The 23,413-nt window shown below is 41.8% G+C and overlaps 1 protein-coding gene across 1 annotated transcript in view; it reads left to right on the forward strand.

Moving 5' to 3' along the window:
- klhdc8b (kelch domain containing 8B) overlaps positions 1 to 23,413 on the forward strand; it is a 102,716-nt gene that overhangs the window by 73,036 nt on the left and 6,267 nt on the right. Inside the window, exon 4 of the mRNA XM_034694850.1 lies at positions 16,282 to 16,383. Within this exon, the coding sequence (XP_034550741.1) occupies positions 16,282 to 16,383 (102 nt within the window). The remainder of the gene's footprint in view (positions 1 to 16,281; positions 16,384 to 23,413) is intronic.

Consider the following 23,413-nt stretch of genomic DNA (forward strand, 5'->3'; position numbering starts at 1 on the left):
CACTGAAGCTCCACACGCTCAGCTGTTTCTGAGTGTTACAGACTGCTGTGAGATATCTTAAAGGAAATATATTATGTTCTCGATAGCATAATATGATTCTTCTTTTTCACATTACCTTCACATGTAAGTGGAAATAGCTACTAATGGGATTTAGCAGAGGTGGGGGAGCCATTTTAATATGAGTGCAAATGATAGAATTCCATTATGCCAATTATTTTCGCAGCAGCATTATTCAAATGCATATTCAACTTTCAGGAGACATACAGGGCTTTAAAAATGTCGAGAATGCCCTCTGCCTTCAACCAGTCTCAACATGGAGCACACATTGTTGTGTATTTTCTATTCATCAAATTCAAATGGAAATTAATGCTAAAATGTTTGTGTGATTTCCTACTTTTCAGCATTAATATCTGTCCTTACTAATAAAGCTACAAATGCAAGAAAAAAATCACTTAAGAAAAAAACATTTCTTACACATGTACAGGATAAGATAAGCAAAGGGATGAGACCAAATGGCAACCTCAAAAAGTCAACGCCAAAAAGTGCACAAAACTGCAGTTCCTCAAGAGTCCACTTGAGACCGCCTGCAAAAGAAAAGGAATCCCCATTAGGTCCAATGTTTAAATGCTCATGTTTACAGCCTTGTTTAAGAACAGCCTGGTCCCTGTAACTCTTTTCTTTTTGTTGTATATATGTTTATATTTGGGGCGTTTCCGCCTTTAATGGATAGGACAGCTGATGAGAGACAGGAAATGTGGGAAGTAGAGAGTGGGTGAAGACATGCAGCGAATGGGATGAGGGCTAAAGTCTCTGTATGTAGGGCGTGCTCAGACCGCTAGGCCAACAGCGCCCTAACTCTTTTCTTGTGTCATAAATACAAGGGAGTGTTCTTTTTGTTTATGGTGCACCCTCTAAGATACTACATCATTTTGCATAATTAAAGGCACATCTGAGTTGACTGACAGGTCAGTGCGTCAGAACTGATTGCAACCTCAGCTCCATCTCTTTGCCTGTTCCTACCGAAGGTCAGGTTGAGTCAGCATTCCCAATGTGACATTGTCAGCCATCATTGTTTGGCTGTGTAACCCTTCAGGAATCAGTGGGTGTCATCATGCAGGTTTAATGTAAGAGATAATCACCCTGAAGGGGTTTTCTTTTTCCCATAACAACCTGCTAACCATACATTATCCCGCTTTGTACCCGGATACTAACTTAAAATACAAACACGTTGTTCAAAACATTGATTAAAGATAATTTTATTGATTTAAATGATTTATGTTTACAGTTTTTAAAAATAGTCCCAGTGATTCCTCGTCAGTGATCGTTCCATGGTGATGGATTCTTCTCCGCCTGTTGCGGTGGATTGAACATGAAACTGTCCTCATTCAGCTCTCCTTCCTCTCTGAGCTCTGTGGTTCACACACCTTTAAAAAGAAACTAATGTCACGACTTTGAACCCGGCTGCTATCATCACCACCGCTCATGGTTTAACTTTCTTTGTAGAGATCACTAACCTAAAGTTTCTCTCACCTGCTCCGCTCCTTCATCATATTGACGCAGCATCCAATATGAAAACATCCGTAGCCTGCTGATTTAGCATGCTAACCGAAGCTAACGGTTTAGTCACATTGTTTACCAATATGATGCTAACGGAAGCTAACGGTTTTACCTCACCTTCCGGTCTATGGTGTCAACAAGCAGAAGCGAAATGTGTCTGAACTCTTTTCCACGGATTGATTTGACATGATGTGTGATCACTTTGTCTCTGGTGTTGCTTGTGTTAGTGAAAGTTAATAACCATTGTCAAGGGGTTAGGACCAATCAGAATCAAGCATCTTAAAAGCATCTACACAACCGGAAAATCAGTAAGAAAGCCGGGTAATAAATAGTCTATAAATGATATGTACTGCTTTGTCCACAGGGGGGCGACAGAATCAAATGAAAAGTTCCTCTCAGGAGCTTTATACATCCATCAATAACTGCAACAAGTCTCTCCCCAGCTTACTGGTCCCGGAGAGAAATACATTATTATGTGGAATCAAATAAAAGTCAAAAATATATAAAGATTTCAAACATATAGGACGAGCTAGCACATTGTTTTGGATTAAATCAATCAGTTTGTATTTGTTTAGAGCCGAATCAGAACAAAGTTATCTTCAGGCACTTGAAATAGAGCAGCTTTAGACCGCACTCTTTGTTATACGATTCAGACACCCAACATTGATCCACCATGAGCAAACAAAGGCAGAGGTGGGACATTTTGCTCTTTTATCCACTGTAGCTCCATAACAGAACTTAAAGGTGTAATAATTCAATATCACAAACCTCTGCCCTCGATGGTGAGTTCTGTAAAGCCTTGAAATTGTACAGAGTGCAATAACTTATACAGAGCAAAGTTTTAATCATTTACTGAGCCGTGACGCTGCAGGGCAAACCCAGTGAAAATTAATATACCTTAAATCTGAAGGGGCAGATAAACAGTGCAGCAAATGTGGCTTACATTTTCATAAATCAGATTTCAGAAAATAACTGAGCCTCCGCTGACCAGAATTGGTTGTGAGCTGTGATTTCATGCCGTGTATCTGATCTCCGACTGAAATCCTCGTGTATTTTTGGCAGAGAGTGATCTCAGGGAGGGCCGGCTGTCATTACCATCTCATATCCCTGCCGATTCTTCCAATTTCTCCCGTGTGATGACATTTGGTAATGCAGCAAAATGAGGTTTATCTGTATCCCTCCACTGCGCTCATGCAATGTGTGTGTATCAGATAAAAAGTGTAAGAGTTTTTGTAAGATCGGGTTAAATTGTGCTTTTCTGTGCACATTTGTCTAAATGCATATTAGACATTTGTATCTCCGAGCGTGTGCGTGCATCTATTTCATCGCTTGGGTCTTAATATGTGTGTGTTTGCTCCTGCTTCCATCTTATATGCCTCCCTTGGTGTGTGTGTGTGTGTGTGTGTGTGTGTGTGTGTGTGTATATGTGTGTGTTTTTCTGATTGAGCTCAGTGATGGATACAGAGTGAAGGGTTCGCTGTATGGGAGGGCGAAACAGGAGAAGGAAGACGATTGATTCTGAGCTTTAAATAACACATTCTCCTCTCCTCCAGCTGAGACCAGCAGACACATATCTGCCCCACACGTCACTCAACATAGCCGCTCATGTAGACGATTGCTGACATTGAATGTGTTCGTATGTCTGTGTCTGTGTGTGTGCAGCGTTGGCACTAAGTTGGTGTAACAGGACCAAGAGAAGTGTCGTCCAGAGTAAATGTATCGCCTCCTCATGCCTTATCCTCCAAAGTTTGTGGTTGGCTGGGGCAACAGAATTAATAATTTGTGCTGATAGATGGCAGCGCTCCTCCTCAGAGCGGCTCATTTGTCCTCTAAAAGATTAGAGCGGCAGTGAAAGATGCTTCTTCAGAGCGTTCCTTTTGGTATGGGAGAATGGTTCACTCTGTCTCTCTGTAGCTTTCTGCTTGTCAGGCTTTGTGAGAGGCGGTGTGTGAGAATACATAACAGTATGTGACAGGATGCGATTTGAGAACACACACATGCTCTCACGCTCTCATCTGGAAGGTATGGAAGCCGTAAACAGGCATTTATGTGAGGAGCAAGGTCCAATAAGTAGGCAGGTATTGTTTTATTTTCAGCTTAAGGGCAGCTCTAACTCCACAGATGGAGCTGTGTCCATAGTAACAGGAAACTCTCTGGACAGCTAAAATTAGCCTACAGAGCTGTTTTAATATTATAACATGAGAAGTGGACATAGCTTCTGATTTTAAAGGGAAGCTGATCCAGCTTATTCAAATCTTCTCCATTTCTGTGACATGTGACCCACGGTGGTTAGCTAACTTGCTCTTTAACCCTCCTGTTGTGTTGCAGGTCAATTCAAAGTCTAAAGTTCAAAAATCTAAAAGAAAATGTTAAAAGTATTTTTTCGCTATAAAACTTCTTCTGCTTGGCTTAATTAGCGTGAACAACATATACAATGGAAATGGTTCATTTCGCACATTTGCAACCCCTCCTGCATGCTATGAATGCTATTACATAGATACTGTTCATGGGTCAATTTGACCCTGCAGTCAAAGTGAAGGCTAATAGGGGTCAGAAGTGTCAAATACTAAATGTTCCTTTGCAACTGTGTTACATATTTCACTCCAATCCCTTTCCAATGTACATACAAAAAAAGTTTAAACATGAATTTTCATAAAAAACAAGTGAATTATCCTCATTGAACTATGATCAGTGAGAATTAAAGAACACCATTGCACTAAATCTTGATTTAATGGTTAGTAATGAAGTTAATAATGAGATTAAAAAAATGTGTATTCAGATTTTTTGGGGTTCTGACACTTTTGAATTATTAAATTTGCCCTGGGTCAAGTTGACCCAGGAACATTATTGTTGTCCCCAAGAAACGAACATAACAGGAGGGTTAAATGCTGCACAAGTCATATATGGTTTATAATAAACAGTCAGTTATCAGCTTCTCCATAAAAAAAACAACAGAAAATAGACAGATCAGTCAAATTTTGGAGGAAAACTGATACGGGTGTGTCCAGACTTTTTGACTGGGGTGGCCCGGCTGTGGTTCTGACTCATGTAAGGATACGTTTCTATTCTAGTCAATGTGTTAACTTCCACTGGATCTGCTCAGTTGCGATCCGCCAAGTCGGAGCCCTCCGGATCAGATACACAAGACTTCTATTTCAGATTTAGATGGAGCGGGACAGGAAGTCAGGCACCAAAACAAAATGAAAACATCTGGTTAATTTTCAGAATAAATCACTCTGTGTTATCACCAGATCATATTTCACTTAACTACAACAACAAACCGTCATGATGAGCGGAGCCAGGCCTGGAGTCAACAGGTCAGAGGTTTTCAGAGGACCAGAAAGACAACATGGATGAGGAGAGGAGGAGGAGAATCCTTGATTCTGTGATTACTGCGGGGAAACCTCTGTGACTTGACTCTAGCGGCCCTGCTTCGTGCTGCGTTCTGAAAATGCAACCGGTGGGTGTTGACAGACGAGAGAGCACGGAGCTGGACCACAGTGGATCAGAGATGGACCGGACATGGATCTGATGGAAGTCCTGTGTCAGATGGCACTGATTTGCTGGTATACGGACATGTTAGCTGACAGCAACATCAGTGTCATTCCACCAGTCTTTCAGCTTTGTGTCCAAGGGAAGGGTAAAAAGTTCTCAACCAAGAGTGAACAGCATTTATTGCTACCCTTTCTTTCTCCTCTAATCATATCTGCTCTAACTACCTAAATCAGAGTATCAAACAGATGTTATAGTCATATTCCTTGACTTTACAAAGTAACACAAAGAGAGACAACGTATAATTCTTTAAACTTCATCAAGGAAGATGTTTGTCCAAAGTTACATTTCAAAGTACTAACGAAAATAAATATGCTAGCTGTAAATGTAAAGAATGCTACAAGCAGATGTTGTAATACAGCCAAAGTAGTTCATTTAACATTAGTCCAGTCTCTGTTGAGGCAAATAGCTCACTGAAGTTGGAGGCTTTCTTAATTTTTTCGAGGTGGCACCAGGGGGGCCGACTGGATTTAAAGGGACATGCCCCTTGAGACCGAGCCTAGTTCAGATTTATAACAGCATGTTTCATGGCTCAGTGGGTAGAGTCAGTCGACTATTACTACTACAGAAGGTTGGCGGTTCAATCCCAGCTCCTGCAGTCACATGGTGAAGTGTCCTTGAGCAAGACACTGAACCCCAAATTGCTCCCTCTGTTGTTCAGTATCGTGTGAATGAGATTTACCCTTACTATTGCAGCCTTCAGCCAATACTAGTCAATTTACCATTTTACCATTCAACAGTTTAAAGGCCCTGTGAGGAGTTTTGAACTGGCTGAGAAACAGACTGAAAATGATACCGATGCCTCTTTATGACCTTCAATAGCAAGCAAGACCATCAGCAGCAACACTGAGACCTTCTCTGTTGTCATTTTTAATGCCTGAAACCGCCCTTAGGGGGTAGGTGTCAGACCAGATGATGGACATCTCGCTTCAGAAACAGCCTTTCTTTGACTGTTTTCATGGAAAATAATCACATTGCCTGATAAAGTTGACTGTTGAAGACAACAGGATGAGTTTTTTGTTGAAAACACTACTTTTGCATGTTTAGGACAAGAGATAAGAGGCATCACTTTGTCCACAAGGGGGCGCCAGAATCGATACAAAACAAAAGTTCCTCACAGCAGCTTTAAAGTGTGTGAGATAACTTCAAGCTTTACATGTATTCTTTAAAATGCAGAGTTTTAGGCAAGGTTCAAACTTTTGATGTTATGAGTCTTGTGGTTTTTGTTTGTTGTCCACTTCTGCTTACTTGCACTGCACAATCGTCTCTGTGGAGAACAAAAAGGGCTTAAACACAATGCATAATGCAATCCTCAGCAAGCTTTAGCAGAGATCTCACAATGACTTTATAATTATAATTAATGTCTTTGACAGACTTCTGCATGCAAACTATCCATCTTTGTTTCTGTTGACTCCTCTGTCCTACAGCTCCGTCTGTCTTTGGTGCTTCTTGGATTTGTTGTGCTCTTTCGTTCTTCACTTTCCACACATGTTCCTCCTCAGCTTTTAGACTCTGTTTCAGTAAATGAGCTTTTTATCAAAGCAGTGGTCTGTTATGGAGAAAAAACAGACCGTGTGATGCCCTCATTGACCAATCAGAATGAAGTATTCAGCTAAACCGTGAGGTAAACATATAATGAAGTGAAAAGGCCCACACACACTCAAACATACATATCAGTGTGAGAAGTATTGAGGCTGAACTGAACGTAGAGATGATGCAGACACCGAGACAACAACCTTGTCATGGTGATTTCTGACAATCTCTCTTCTCTCCCTCTTCTGGGGAAAGAAGAAAACTGTAAAAGTCCCCAGCCTGCACACTTTTATGAACACTGAACTCCTCACTCCTCTCTTCACTCATTATCTGCACTATATTTGCATTTTATCTGGCCTTCTGAACAGCTGATGTGATGCAGCTATCGTATCTATTAGAGAGCTGCTGGTGGCTCTGCCTTACCTTCCTCTGACTCACAGATTACCATTTAGCTTCTATTATTTCCCCATCCAGCGTCAAAGCAGCTCTGAAATCTATTTGTTCTCCCCAAGCTTTGCCTCTCCTCCTCTCCTTCTCCCCTTTCGTCATGCCTGTCTTTTCTTGCTTGAGTTGAAACTGACTTAATGTTTGTAGTTTCTGAGGCGTAGTTTTCCTCCTCTGACTTTCTGTTTCTGCTGACTAACATTACTGAGAACAGGAGTTCTTCAGCCGAAGTGATGTCCTGTTTTAATTATCTGGGGCAGTGATGCGTAGCAGCTTTTAACAGTGGCTGTAGGTAAAAGGATAGATCAGCTATATGTATTCGTAAAGTTTAGAAAGCAGGCATGTACCTCTTCTGAAAGACTTTCACTATTTTAAAAAAGGAAATTGCTGTGCTCATGGCGCTTCTCTTCGGACTCTGTGCTGCTCCGAGTTGGCAAAGTTTTAATTGGCAGTGTGTTTCCACCGTGCTGGGAGACTGGGCTCCAGCAGGAGAAGTAAACTTTCTGCACTTTCCTGTCAGGTGAGATAACTGCTCTCTGGTGAGCATTTAGCGGCCTGCACCTGTGAGACAATGTGGAGCTTATTACTCTGACACATCATTTGTTCCTCAGTCCATCCATCCATCCATTCATCAATACATCCATCTGCTGTTTTGCTGCTTAGATGTGCTGAGTAGATCTCCTCTTTCTCCGAAATGTCCTCCTTCACCTCCTCTAAGTGTTCTCTGAATTTGTCCAGGAGGGACGTTTGTTCCTGCTCCTCTCAGCGTGTGGGAGTAACATCTTGACTCTGAGCTCCTGAGCTGATTAACTTTCTACAGACAGCCACCCTAAGGCGTCTGGGTTCACCCACTTGTACTTGCTTTGCAGTCATTTTTTAAAGCTCACGACCTCACGATGTGAGGGTTGAAATGTAAACTCTGCCCTGTGGTTAAGATCCACCATAATCTGATGCAAGTCCTGCAGCTCATGCATGTAACTCGTGGTCAGCAGTTTTGTGTATCTTACACAGATTCTTGAAAAAAGTTACTCAACCCTCAATAAAGCAGTGTTTCAGTCTTTATTTTTTGGCTTCATTTGCAATAAAAAAAGTTTTCATAGTATTATTCAAACAGGATAGGGACCTCTTGCAAGCTGTGAAGAGATTTGATGTCAGTGTTTGGAAAAGTGAAGTCTGTAATTTACTGAAATTACTGATATTTCAGACTGAAAAGGTCAAGTTTCTGCATAACATCTACCTTGTCTCTGGGGGCAGCACAACACTCTACAGCGCTCTGCCTAAAATTAATGAGAAGAAGACGTACAAATCCAGTAAACTTCCTCAAAGAAAGGCATTAAAAACTTTAGGACACACCTAGGGAGGCAAATTCAAAGACAATCTTAATGTTTGGGTATGTTTTTTTTCTTCTCCAAATCATATTTTCCAACATAAAAGATATAACTGATGGTATTGTATCGCTAGAGAACATATAGGCTACAAATGCTTGCGACGCTGAAATATCATTTATTTATCATAACGCAGCAATTTTGAAGATATTAAGATTACAAGTTTCCCATTATGAGAGGCACAGCTGACTTGATTGACAGGTGGGAACACTGTAGCTGTTGGCTAGGAGGTTCAAAGCCCGCCTCCTTACATCACACTAGCTCGACAGAAGTTAGGTTGTGTTCAGCATTTCCAATATGGCTGCCACTGATGATTAGCTTCAAAACAGCGCGTCAGAAACAGACGGGTGACGTCATGGATACTACGTCCATTTATTTACACAGTCTATTTATTTATGTATCTATTTAACCTTTACTTAACCAGGTGAGTTAATTGAGAACCAATTCTCATTTGCAATAATGACCTGGGTGAGAAGGCAACACAGGTGGCATGACAATAAATCAAAACAAAACAAAAAAAGAGAGGACATACATAGAAACCTAGAGACAGAACAATACAATACAAACATATGACAGCAGTGAACAACTTAAAAGCAATTTAAAAGCAAGTGCAGTGATGTTGAGTTATGGGGTGTACTAGCTTTTTGAAAGTGGCGAGTGGAATGAGAGAGGTCAGCCTTAGGGATTGTTGCAGGTGATCATTTGCAGCGGAAAACTGGAAGGAGGTGCGACCAAAGGAGGTCCGGACTTTGGGTGTGGTGAGTTTGATAAGGCTACTTGAACGCAGGCTACGGTTTGTGCTGTGAAGTTTGATTAGTGACTGTAGATATAAAGGGGTTTTACCAGGGAGGGATTTGTAAATTAATAGAAACCAGTGACCGGTCCAAAGATGGGATAATATCCTGTCAAAATCTCTCAACCTACGTGTCTTTTTTGTTGTTTGCAACTGTTGTGTATTGTTGTGCTTCATCCAAAAAAGAGCTTGTGGAGACCTAGCGGAGAGCCGCCGCTGAGTGTAACATCTTAAGCCTATTAGTTTACATTGAAACCATAGACTGTAGAAAATATGGACGTAGTATCCGTGACGTCACCCATCTGTTTCTGAACGCTGTTTTGAAGCCAATCGGCAGTGGCAGCCATATTGCTTCTGTCGAGCCAGTGTGACATAAAGAGGCGGGCTTTGAGCCTCCTAGCCAACAGCTGCAGTGTTCCTGCAGGCAGCTGTGCCTCTCATTGGAAGACTAGTAATCTCAATATCTTCGAAATTGCCGAATTAGAAAAAAATTCACCCAACTCACAGTGAGAGGACATCGAGAAATAGATAGATAGATAGATAGATAGATTAATAGATAGATAGATAGATAGATAGATAGATAGATAGATAGATAGATAGATAGATAGATAGATAGATAGATAGATAGATAGATAGATCTTTATTTGTCCTTAATAAGGAGATTTGTTGCCACCGTCTGTACAGGAATACATGTATGAACACAATAACCATAAACATCCACCCAGCCTCACAGCAATGGTGTACCTCATCCCACAAATATACACACCAGACACATATGCACACACTGGGCACATATAAAACACACCGAACACATATGAACACACTGGACACATATATGCACACCGGACACATATAAACACACCGGACACATTACAGTGGCATTCTGTTTAGCAGTGCTATGGCCGATGGGACGAAGCTTCTGCCAAACCGGGCTCGCCTACAGTAAGGGGATCTGTACCTGCGACCGGAGGGGAGTAGTGTGAAGGCCGAGTAGAGGGGGTGTTGGGGGTCCAGTGTTATAGTGCGTGCTCTGCATATGATGGCTCTGTTGTTGAGGTCAGACAGGTTGGGTGTGGGGAGGCGGATGATTGTCGTGGCACTGTGTGGGTGTGTATGAGTTTGTTTTTGTTGGAGACAGTTAGCATGTTGTAGTAGCTGGGGGAACAGTAGAGGAGAATGGGTTGGATGATGCTTTGGTACAGTAACAGTAGAAGGTGGGGGGCGACAGAAAGTGCTTTGAGTTTGCGGATGGCAGAGAGTCTTTGTTGGCAGCGTTCGTGAATGTCAGTGATGTGTTGATCAAAGTTGAGTTTATTGTCCAGGGTGAGTCCGAGATATTTGAAGTGATCCACTATTTGGACTGCTTGATTGTTGATGTGGATGGGGTTGTGAGCCGGGCTGTGAGTGCTGGAGGAGTGAATGACCAGTTCTTTTGTTTTTGAAATGTTCAGCTGAAGGTGATTGTCCATGCACCATAGTGTGAAGTGGGAGATGGAATCCTGGTAATTTAGAACAGAGTTATTGTCATTAAGGAGGGCAAGTATGGCAGTGTCATCAGAGTATTTGAAATATGTTGTGGTTGTTGAGGGGCTGATGCAGTCATTGGTGTAGAGGGTGTACAGGAAGGGACTCAGGACACAGCCTTGAGGGGCACCGGTGTTGGTGATGGTGGTTGAAGATGTTATTGTGCCTACTCTGACTGCTTGTGGTCTGTTGCTGAGGAAACTGTGTATCCAGTGGATGAGAAGTGGAGAGACGTTGAGATGGTGGAGTTTACTGATCATCTGGTGATGTTGGATGGTGTTGAAGGCAGAACTGAAGTCGATGAAGAGGAGTCTGGCAAAGTTATGGGGTGATTCGAGCTATCCAGACTACACTCGTCTTTTGTACCTTTTAAGTGCTGTCACAACCTTTGATTACAATGTCTAATTCAACCGTCATCAATTTGACTGGAAAAAGATGCAAAAAGAGACAGAGACCTTCCTAAGAAACAATGACAACCCCAAATTACTGAGGTGTTAATTTGGACTGGATTGATATTACCAAAGGACTTCTGTGTCCCAAAATGCAGTAGGTGATTTGCCCTTTGCAGTTTTTACACCACAAATTACAGCCATTTTAGATTTACACAGGATTAAACACACAGACGTCCTCTCAATTATTACAAATGATCAGAGGTCTCCAGGTGATACTAATCCTGTGTGAAAAGGGCTTTAATGTGAATTAGCATGTCACTTTTTATCAGTGGATTATAAGCTATAGCTGAAACAATTTGAAGCAGCATTAGAAGGAGAAAAAACACAATGATGGGTGCTCGACATCTAATTAACCCTTTCAGTGTTTGTGCTGTTCTGCTTGTTGATTCATGCATTGATGTTAATTTGCTGCTCATCTCCCTCCCAGAGCTTCTCTGCAGTGGAGGACTTGAGAAGTGGATGTGTCACTTTGTATCATTGTCCCTAATATAGAAATGTAATCTGCTGTGGAGTAGTGGGTTTCAAGAGAAAACAAGAGGATGAAGGCGAGGAGTGAGGAAGCCCCTGAGGCAGGCCTCGCTGTGCAGTCAAATAAAGACCTCTATAATTTCTTTCTACATCTTTCCCTTCTTTTATTTTTTAGAATCCTCTCTCCGTGGCAGTGACCTTTTTAATTCTTTATCATTGGAACTAGTGATGGTAATTAAGGGTATGTCATTAATTATAGAACATTATATTGTTACCTTGGTTGAAATGTTCTTTAAACCCTGGCAGGTTTAAACTAAAGAAATTTACAGATATGCCTAGTCATGGATTTCACACCTATTTATACATGCTCTCCTGCAGCCATTGTGCTTGTGATACATCGCACACCACCAGTCTTCAACAGGTTAAAGCTAGCAATCTAACTGTACTGGAATGGCATAGAAAGGTAGTTTGAAATGGTTATAGTGATAAAAGCAATGCCCATGCTCCTCTCCATGCCTTCTCCTAGACTTGTCCCTTGCTGTAAGTGAGGCGGTGCAGGTTCATGTGTTTTTGGAGAGTGGCTCTTATGGACAAATTCCATCAGATCCGTGTCCGGTCCGTCTCCGATCCGTCACGGCACCGGATCTGATAGGTTTCTATTCTAGTCAATGTGTTAACTTCCTTTTTTTTCTTTTTTCTCTTGTCTGCATATATATTTCTGGTTTGTGTCATGTTTGTCACAAACTGTCAAATATTAATGCAATTTATTCTTGCAGCAAAAGAAAAGAAACAAAACCTTTTTCTTCTGTGCTTGTGACTGTGTGCATGCAACCATCACCATCCCTCTTAGAACTCTGGCCTATCTTTCATTGACAGCTAATATCACGTTCTGTAAAAGAGGGCGTGCACACCTAGGTGGGCCAAAAAATAAATAAATAAAATAAAAAATAAATTTTAATTTTTTTTTTAAAAATTAAAAGAAAGTAAAAGAAAGATTACATAAGGATATACAAAGGGACCGGGAAAGAGAAGGAGAGAGAGACCTAAAACACTTAGATGGAGAGGGACCGATCTCACCATGACGCCAAAAAAACTCTGTGCGGTGATACTAATGATTAAGCAACCCTTAGTGTCCACAATCATTACTGAAGCTTGGGTCGCAGACGGTTGCCGCCGTGCTGTGTTCTATTTGTGTAACAAGACCACCACTGGTGCAGATGAAACCACTTGGGTCAGATCAGCTGAGCGGTTCAGCCCAGCACCCGGGCCGTGAGAGCAGTCAGGCCGAAGGAACCAACGCGCCGCGGGAGACCCAGGCCAGGGGACAAGCCAAGGACCCAGACCGGAAGCAAACAGGTACCGCCGGGGCACCCAGGGCGACCCCCAGGTCACCCAGAAAGGGGGGCGAGGGGGGAGAGATCCCGCAGCCCCCCCCAAGGAACACCTCCACAACACCGCCCCCACAGCCCCCCAAGACAGAACCAAAGGAGCCACCAGGGCCGAGGGGGCCCAGCACCAGGAGCAGACAGCCAGGCAGCCGGGCAGGACCAGGACCAGAGCCCGCCAACCGGCGGTGTTAACTTCCACTGGATCCACTCCGTTGCGTTCCGGCTGCGTCTTTGATCCGGCAGGTCATAACTCAACAGATCAGATATACAAGACTTCTATTTTTGCCGGATGCCGGAGCACGACGCATCAATCTCAACAGAGCAGATGGAGCGTGACAGGAAGTCAGACACCAAGATACCCGGTTCATTTTCAGAATAAAACACTCTGTGTTATCACCAGATCGTATTTCACTTAACTACAACAACAAACCGTCATGATGAGCGGAGCCAGGCCTGGAGTCAACAGGTCAGAGGTTTTCAGAGGACCAGAAAGACAACATGGAGGAGAGGAGGAGGAGGAGAATCCTTGGCCACATGACTCCAGCTGTCCGGTGGATCTGGTGGAAGTCCTGTGTTACCTGTTTGTGTGTGTGTGTGTGTGGGGGGGGGGGGGGGGGGGGGGGGGGTATGTTAAGACAACATTTCCCTCTTGACAAGAACGTTTTGCAGACAAAATAAGGATCTCAAACTCTTGCTTTCTGGGAGTTACAAGCACATATGCTCCATGTTAAAAGAAAAGTATTTAAAGTATTCTGTGTAAAGGAATAGGTATTTCATTTTTCCACAAACTCTGCCTTCAAATCTCGAGGTAGGAGAGAAGATTACTACCACTCTTATAGCTGTATGCTAGCAATGCTGGCCTAGCTTAGCACAGAGGCTAAAAGAAGTTAAAAGAGATGACAAAAATGGACCGGTCCAGTGTTTTTTTAATTCAAGACTTTTGGCACCGGCTTCGAGGCAGAGCATCTTGTCTCCAATCAGTAGTCAATAGGTCAAACCGGGGCTGCAGTCGATACGTGATGGTGTGGGGGTGGTGTTCGTGGTCGAGACACAGAAACACAAACTGGTGTATAAATTATTATTTAAAAGAACAGTTGAATGAAAGGTAATCTTACCTCTACAGCAAACAGCAATATCTCTGACTAAGTTTTAGTTTGGATTTCTTTAAATTGTGGAAGAGAGATTTGTCTTTTCTGAATTGAATTCCATCTCATATGATAAGACTCAGTATTTTGCGATCATTGAATAATTTTCTTCCACCCGTTCCATTTTTAACCAATACATAAAATACTAAAAAGTCAAAGGATAAATAAAAGTAATTATGAAATTGGAAAACGTTGTCTTTTAACCTGACAATACAAGAAGCCTGGGATAAAACGTGTTTTAGTTTGCTGTGAATGAAATACTACAGATAATAGAAGGAGCCCTGGCCTAAGGAACAGTGTGTGAACTCGAAAACAAATCCTGAGTCAGGTCACAGCACTCAAGATCAAAGGTTCAGCTTTGTTGCAGTTTCCAGAATCTGGTGGAATAAAAAATCAATGTCCTGTTCAGCCGTCCACATACTTTGGGCCCAAAGGTCCGACATTCATCCTTTGCAGTATCTCTGAACTTAGAGAGTCTGTGGGCCCGATCTACTAAAGGTTTGCGTGTATAAAAACACGTGCAAACTTGATAGCGCGCGCAAAGCTGACGTACTAACCGAGAGCACCGAGGATTGCGTCTGTCAAATGAGCAAAATAGCACTCGCAAATCATTTAGCGTGTTTGCCTTCATGAATATGCAGAACACATGTAGCAGATGCAAATGTAATCATTTAGCACATGCAATGTGATCTATCAAACCTGAAGCAGACAGCACGCACTGTATTTGCGTCTATATTTAGCACGTTTGAAAGGCAGGTGCAAACTGGCACAGCGTTATGCACACATGGCTGTGGTCACTGTAAAGCTCATCATAACATCGCTTTACAACACGCCCGCAAAAGCTGGGCTTACAAGCATTACTAAATGTTTTAGTTAATCAAACCAAGATAACAAAATAATAATAATAAAACAACACAAATTCAAAGCAGTTCAGCACCACGGAAAGCGACCGCATCATTCTTACACCCACTTTAACTTTTTCAACTAATGAGAGCACAGTAGGTCACTGTATCAGCAGCTATAAAGTTTAGTAAAGTTGGCACAGCGGCCCACATGTTCACATACAAACAAAAAATCAATATGAAGTACTCGGCCTACTCACCACTGTTTGGACGAGCCTTAAGCTCCGCCGACTTGTCCACGATGCACTGTATGTCCATTTTCTTTGATCTGTCATTCTCAATAGATAACATGACATGTCCACTCAGTCTATTCTGTCCCATCGTGCTCATCAAGGGGTTTTTAGTTAGTTTTAACGTGAATGAGCGCTCACTGAGCTGCGCCAGGCAGCTCTGCGTAACTCCTCATCCCGTGCTTGTAGCAGTGTGTTGGGGCGAATTGACTCAAACATGTTCCCAGTTCCATTTAAGCTGGTGAATCTTTGGGACAGTTGCTGGATGATGATATCAGGCATTGAAAACGTTCACCCGAAAGTTGCTCCCTGGGACAGTGAGGCGACTGTCTTCATCCAAGTGACGCCTAACTTTTCTAGAGCAAGAGTGGCAGACTAAGCCTCATCAAATCGCTCTCTAAACTCCATCAAAACACTGATTGCGTTTTGGAGAAGAGTAGATGTGTTTATTTCATGGGCAGATCTTCTGTTTTTTCTCACATCATTCACCTTTTCACAGATGGCCTCCCAAATCGCATTTCTAACGCTGAGATGTCTCTGCTGGAGTTCACCGATGTGTTTATTTCCCTCCTCCACAAAGACCTCCAACTCCATGTCTTCAAACTTCATTTATCGCTTAAGACCACTCTGTTCTCTCAAACTCTCCATGGTGACAGCCGATAGCACACACAAAATCCTCATTCATATAGGGCGGTCCGCACCACTTTTGCACTCGTTATCATTTGCGCACGCAGTCTTAGTAGATCACCCGCAACACGCCCAGAAATAGCACGCGCAAAATTATTATTTGCACACGCAAATTAGCGCTCGTTATTTGGGATCTTAGTAGATCAGGCCCTGTGTGTGTTCTGTTTATGTTGACAGACCAGGATGTCTCACAGTCTCTTCTGTTTGTTCACATGTTGCAGGTATTTGGATCAAACCCAGCCGGATGTCCAGGATGAGGGAGAAGAGGGCTGACTTTGTGGCAGGATGCCTGGGAGGAAGAGTAATTGCTGCTGGTGGTCTAGGTCAGCTCCTCTATTATTTTCCCAATGTGATGTCTTTGTTGTGAGTTTTTCTTTGGTGACAGATAAATCTAGAGCTAGAGACTGAACAACAACCATGGCAATCCTGAGAGTGATGGACATACTTTACAAGAGCTAGACCCTAATTTGTGAACCTATGTATGAAATACAAGGCACAAAACCATGTGAAGCTTATTCTTATACAATAACGACGGCACATATGCTTACAATAACAATATTTAAATGTTTTACCCTCCTCTTAGCGCATGATACAGGACTCACCACTTACAGTCAGTTGTTATTGCTGACTTCATTCAACAGCAAACACCACAGCTCTTAATTATGATAAAGGACTCACCACTTACAGTCAGTTGATTTTGCTGACTTCATTCAACAGCAAACACCACAGCTCTTAATTATGAAAAACAACACCCACACGAATACATTATTCACACACTAACACACTAACACACGCGCAACTACGTTAATTTTCCATTAACTTTCGATTTTCTCCTCGACTGAGCTGCATTTGTTGAAGTCAATAAAGTGTGAAGAGAAACTAGAGGATGCTACAAATCAATCAGAGGGCCTCGATTATTCTTGATAACATGCTTGTTATGCAGACATTGAATCGTTTCTGCATTCCTGCATGCATCAGCAATATTACACACACACACAGATATTTAGTATACACACACAGAGGCTGGTGTAAACACTGACAGTGTATTAAGAAGTCTATTGGCAGATTAATCAACCATGCAACGAAGGTTCTCTGGAAACACACAAACAAAAACACAAACCGTTTAGTTCAACCAGTGGACCGACTAGGAAACAGGATAATGGGTTAATAAGGTTACTTCAGGGTGGACTCCAGGTTTTAAGGTCTACGAAGATGGTTAACTTATACAGGGGTAGATGACTATGGTAACTTATGAAGAACATCTGACCTGCTCCAAAAACAAGTTTTGTTCAAGGTTGGAGATCATCATCTAAAACACCTCCCACTGACCAATCAAATCACTTTTTCATGGAGCTCTGCGAGATGATCGAGAGAGACCCACAGGACACTTTGTCCACCTTCATGATTTGAAAATAGAGTAGGCCGGCATCAGAGCCTTGAAGTTGTTGAACTTATTAGATGTAACATCACAGCTTTCAATCATGTTTACAGTCATTTTCTCTCCATACTGCCACGTTTTATATTGTCAGGGCTACAGCTGAAATATGAACTCTAAAACTGCCATACGCCAAAGAATAAATCACAGCAACAAATTAGTTAATGGTTATAAAGGTGATTTCACTAGCAAGGACCACACCACACAAGGATATAAGTTTGAATATTTAATTAATTATTTGTGCGAAGTGTGGCCGAGCAGAAGGAGACTCTGGATGGGGGTCCCGTCTCAACGTTATCCAGCCAGAGCTGATCTTGACCCAGGTTGTACCTGGAATTAGACAAGGGCACAGAAGAAACGAGCACAAGTTGAGCAGAAGGGGATAAGAAAAAAGGTTAAGTGGAGTACAGAAAGGTGAGGGAGGGTGGGTTGAAGAGTAACAGACAAGCAGTTGGAGTAGGCTGGCTATGTTTAAGTAGGGTTGTCAGGTGATTGAGGGTGTGGTTTAGGCGTGGTCCTGCTCCCGAATTTAAGTTAACACCTTAACTTAAATTATTATTGTCAGACGTAATGTGCACTTATGATGGGAAAATATCACAATGCTAAATCTGTACATTCACTCTTGCCTGCCAGTTCTTGTTCATTTTACAAATACAGAGGGGCTGATTGTAGTTTTGAAAAAATAGAAAATAAAAACAAATGAACAAAATAATAATAATAATAATAATAATAATAATAATAATAATTATACTTATACTACTACTACTACTACTACTAATAATAATAATAATAATTATACTACTACTACTACTACTACTAATACTACTAATAATAATAATTATACTACTACTTATAATAATAATAATAACGATAACAATAACAATAATAATAATAATAATAATAATAATAATAATAATAATAATAATAATAATAACAACAATAATAACAATAATAATAATAATAATAATAAAAACACACCTTAAAAGACAGTAAAATAATTAGACACAATAACTAGCAGTGTTTAACTTGTAAAAGTTTGTCTGCTGACGGCAGACTTTCATGTTTGCAGTGATTCAGAGTAACTTGGGGTTGATTTGTTGTGTCTGAAACCAGCTTCATGAGACCATTTAGAGTAATCTCCTTTCTCAGGATTAGTGAAGCCAGATCACCAAAAGATACCCGAGGTATGTTGAACTCGCTCATTGAATAAGGCTCTGAATGCAGCCCGCACCATCACTGAGTGTCCAATCTGTCCGTTTGTTAGAGAATACATCTAGTGCAGGCTAAATTGTGAATCTGGTCCTCGTTATAAATGTGTGCAGATGGATCCAAGAAGAAATCCGAGTCTGGCTCCTCAGTAGTCGTAGCTTGCAGCAGAAAGAGACGGAGTCAGGGGTCGAAACACTTTAAAAAAGGAAATTTATCTCCACTCAGTTCATCCTGTGAAATGTATCTGTTCCGGCAATTTTCAAGAGCCACTCTTTTATTTCATAGATTACTCCACAGACCCTATCATAATGAAAATATTCTCCCTGGCTGCAGGGTCTGTCCTTTCAACAACTTCAACAGAACAGTAAGCCTCCCCTATTCCCTTCATAATATGCTCTGTCCCTATCATGGAGCTGTTAGCTCAGCTCTTTTTTACCTCAGCTCCGGGTCTTTCTGTACGCTGTACTCAAAGAGTGAGTGAACACTTCTGGCTCTGTCGTGCTTTAAATGAATTATGATCAGGGGAGGAAGTTGATTTATGGCCAGAATATCTAGCAACAGCAATACTTAACACTTAATAACGACGCCAAGCATACTGATATATGTGTACCAGTGCACTTGTTCCCTGGCTTGTTGCATCACACGTTTGTCTCTCTCTCTCATCAGTCTGACTCATGATGGGTTCTTTTGAAGTGAAATGTCAGAGCAATTCCTTTTCATGTTTCAAACATATAACTCCAATTATCAAAACAACTGACAGCAAATTCTGAATCTGATGAAGTATGGTTCTTCATTTTCAGCAAGAGAGCAAAAGCTGTATCAGCTTCAGCAGAACATTTGATGGTTTCATGTTTTTACCAAAACTTTGTTTCTTCACATAAATAATGACCTGTAAATCACTCCATTGAGAACCATATGCATGTTACTACCAAAGCCAATCAGTCCTTTGGGACTTTACAAAGGTGCTCCATCCAACCTGGTACTGCCTTCAAACCCATTGGCTGTGGACAGACGTAAACACTGCTTTTGGGAGCGATGGCTAACTTTTCACAGCTGTCTAATGTCACTTCAGTCAGACAACTCACGTTTAAATTGTTTATTGTAGCAGCAAATACATATTCATGTTTGGCGCCCAGGCTCCGGCCTCATCACTCCCTGCAGATAAGTTTACATGCAGACTTTGAGGAGTGATGAGCAAAACATACTAAACACCCCCGGAGCCTGCAGGTGGAAGCTGGGGAGGCGGCGGGGAAGAAGAAAATATCAGCAATGGCATGCAGCAGCAGAGGCGTTGACAGGCAGAGGGAGAGATGGGAGATTTTTCCCCAGTTTAAATAGACTGCCAATTTGAGAGGCAGAGGGCAGGATTGGATGATGGATATGAGAGTGGGACATGTGACGTGTATGGCATTGCAGCTCGAGTTGTCTGCCTGAACTAGCTCGCAGGCGTCGCTCCATTGGTGGTTCATGATAAAGGATTTCAGGCCCAGACTTCTGTTTCTGTGCATTGCAACTGTTATCAACTTGGGAAGAGAGAATAGAGTCGGTGTTAAAAGACAACATCCAAGATGTGACTTTTAGCTGTACTTGCTTTCAGATGTATGTTTGAGGAAATTAAAACTAATTTGTTGTTGGATGTCTGCTGTTGGTTTTCAGGGATGCGCTATGGTGGATCCTGTTCCTCCTCTTGTATTAGCTTAATATTGTTGTCCTGTATGCATCCCATGCCCGCTCAAACTCTAAAAGACGATACTTACTCGGACCACAAACAAGAGCCAGAACTCTTCCCTTTCTAAAATCGGTCAGGTGTACAGATTCTGCATTTTGTGTCTGAGTGTTTCTAGAGATGAGACATCGAACAGCTCACAATTCAAATGACCGATGCAGCATGGCTGCGTGTAGTCACGTTTTTTTGTTATTTTGTTTTTTTGGAGGGTGGCTGGGATTATTCAACTTAAAGCTAGGGTCGGTAGTCACAGAAAACTAGCATGAATTAGAATGTATCATTTCCTCAGGACTCCTCTTTTTTAAGAACACATTATGTATTGATTGCCATCGGGGCATAAAGATCATTTTAACCAGTATAACAAGAAGTGTATCTAAATCTGACTACCAACACCAGCTTTAAAGAAGTGGATGCTTTGTTTTTTTTCTTAATTTAAAACAAACATTAAGTTAAAATGTTGAATGTTAAAACCAAACATGTGTTTTAAAGTTTCAAATTGTGAGGTTAGTATGTGCTGGAGTAATCCCAAGATGAGACCGGGTTGCTCTGAACAGCTTGTCCATAAAGTCACATGAGAATTCAGCAAGATCAACACAAAATTTGATCAATTTGTGACATCACCAGTTGGTGAATCTCCTTAAAAGAACAAATTAGTCATTTCAAAAGAGAAACTTTCATTTTCTGCATGACAACAGCAGAGGAGGCTTCCTGAAGGCTGGGGTTCTGTATACATGCTTTGCTGCAGACTTTGCCTGAGTTACCTGACAGAACTGTGTGCAAGTGAGTGTTAACTTGTATTATGACCCGGCTGTCTTACTGATCTTCCGGTTGTGTAAGATACTTGATTCTGATTGGTCAAAACCCCTTGATGGCAGTTATTAACTTTCACTAACATAAGCAACACCAGAGTCAAACTGATCACACGTCATGTCAAATCAATCCTTGGAAAAGAGTTCAGACACATTTAGCTTAGCTTGTTGACACCATAGACTGTAAGGTGAGGTAAAAACGTTAGCTTCCGTTAGCATGAAAACAATGGCTACGTTTACATGAGACTTTTAATTCCTCTTTAATTCCTCTTTAAAGCTAGGGTTGGTAGTCTCGGAAAACCAGCATGAATTCGAATGTAGCTTTTCCACATGACTCCGTCTAACCCCTCCCCTCCTCCCTCGGAACTCCTCCAAAACGACGCCCCCCCGCTCACATGCACGAGCGCCGTTGATTCTCGACCATATGATCGTGACTGATTCAAAACCGGTCCTCACCAAAACATTATCGTAGTGAAAGTTAAAAACACAAACATACATACAGCTGCAGTTAGCATGTTAAACTGGCAGGCTAAGGATGTTTTCATATTGGATCCTGTCCATCAATCTGATGAAGGAGCGGAGCAGGTGAGAGAAACTTTAGGGTAGTGATCTCTCCAAAGAAACTTAAACCATGAGTGGTGGTGATGATAGCAGCAGGGTTCAAAGTTGTGACATTAGTTTCTTTTTAAAGGTGTGTGAACCACAGAGCTCAGAGAAGAAGGAGAGCTGAATGAGGACAGTTTCATGTTCAATCCACCGCAACAGGCAGAGAAAAATCCATCACCATGGAACGATCACTGACGAGGAATCACTGGGACTATTTTTAAAAACTTTAAACATAAATCATTTGAATCAATAAAATAATCTTCAATCAATGTTTTTTGACAACATGTTTGTATCTAAAGTTAGTAGCCGGGTAATGTATGTATAATGTATCACCCTGAAGGGATTCTATTCCCCATAACTACCTGCTCATCATACATTATCCCTTACTGCTCTGGGGTCTCTGTTGCACATGCACTCGGGTGGTGATTGTCGTCTTTTACACACAAGTGAAACTATGAACAGTACGATGTAAAATATAAGGTGCCAGCCTACTTGCAGAAACTTCAACGTCTTTAAGCTCAGAGAACGTTGTGATTAAAGGAATTTAAGTGAAATGTCTGTGAAGGTTCTCAGTCATCCAGGTCATGGTAATCCAAAGCTTAATCCTTAAGACAACTGGACTGGTAGAAATTCTTGAAGACGTTTCACCTCTCCTCCGAAAGGCTTCTCCAGTTCAGAAGAATTTAAGTGAAAGAAAAGTAAATGTTTAATCCATCTAATGTATCGATGACAAGGGCAGGAACATTGTACAGCTGTTGACGGCTGATGTCAAAGAAAGGATCCTAACATAGACTTCATGAATAAACCTCTGTCTTCGAGGATCACATGAAAGGCTTTGGATAAGTTGCGTTGGCCAAAAGTGAAAGAAAAACTGAAGCTGCCATACTTCATGTGCTGTAGCTCATTGTGTGTAAAAGTGTGTGAACAAAAGAAAGTGTTCGAAAGAAAAGGACAAGAACAGAGGAGACGAAGAACAATACAACAGAGGTTGGGAGTTGGAGGGGTGACAGAGGCAGAAGAAATGGGAGACAGCTTTAGGCAAGAGGTATCAAACGGGAAGAAAGGAAGCAAAAACGAGAGCAGGAGAGACGAGGGGGGGGGGGGGTGGATGAGTAGTGCAGAAACTAGGGGGAAGAGAAGGAGGACAGATGTGTGCAGGTTAAGAGAGGAGTAGTTTCTAAGAATGTTTAAAAGCAGACGTGTGGAGGAGAAAAGAACAATCTGGATGTCCTCGAGACAAGAATACAGAACCAAATGGAAGACCAACAAGTGAGAGAGATAATGAATAGAAGGATGAAGGTAAAGAGGGAGGAATGGAGGTCAAAAAGAGAAGGGACGCAGAGGAGAGGAGGAGGAAGAGAGGAGCGGCTGATGAATTAACATGACGTCCGTGGGCTGTGAATCAAAGCAGCAACAGGAAGCCTTTGAGCACCCAGAGCAGTGTGTAGTGTGTTTCTCTTCTGTGTGTGTGTGTGTGTGTGTGTGTGTGTGCGTGTGTGTGTGTGTGTGTGTGTGTGTGTGTGTGTGTGTGTGTGTGTGTGTGTGTGTGTATGTATGGTGTGTGTTTA

The sequence above is a fragment of the Notolabrus celidotus genome, chromosome 11 (assembly GCF_009762535.1).
Source record: "Notolabrus celidotus isolate fNotCel1 chromosome 11, fNotCel1.pri, whole genome shotgun sequence".
Taxonomy (NCBI): Eukaryota; Metazoa; Chordata; class Actinopteri; order Labriformes; family Labridae; genus Notolabrus; species Notolabrus celidotus.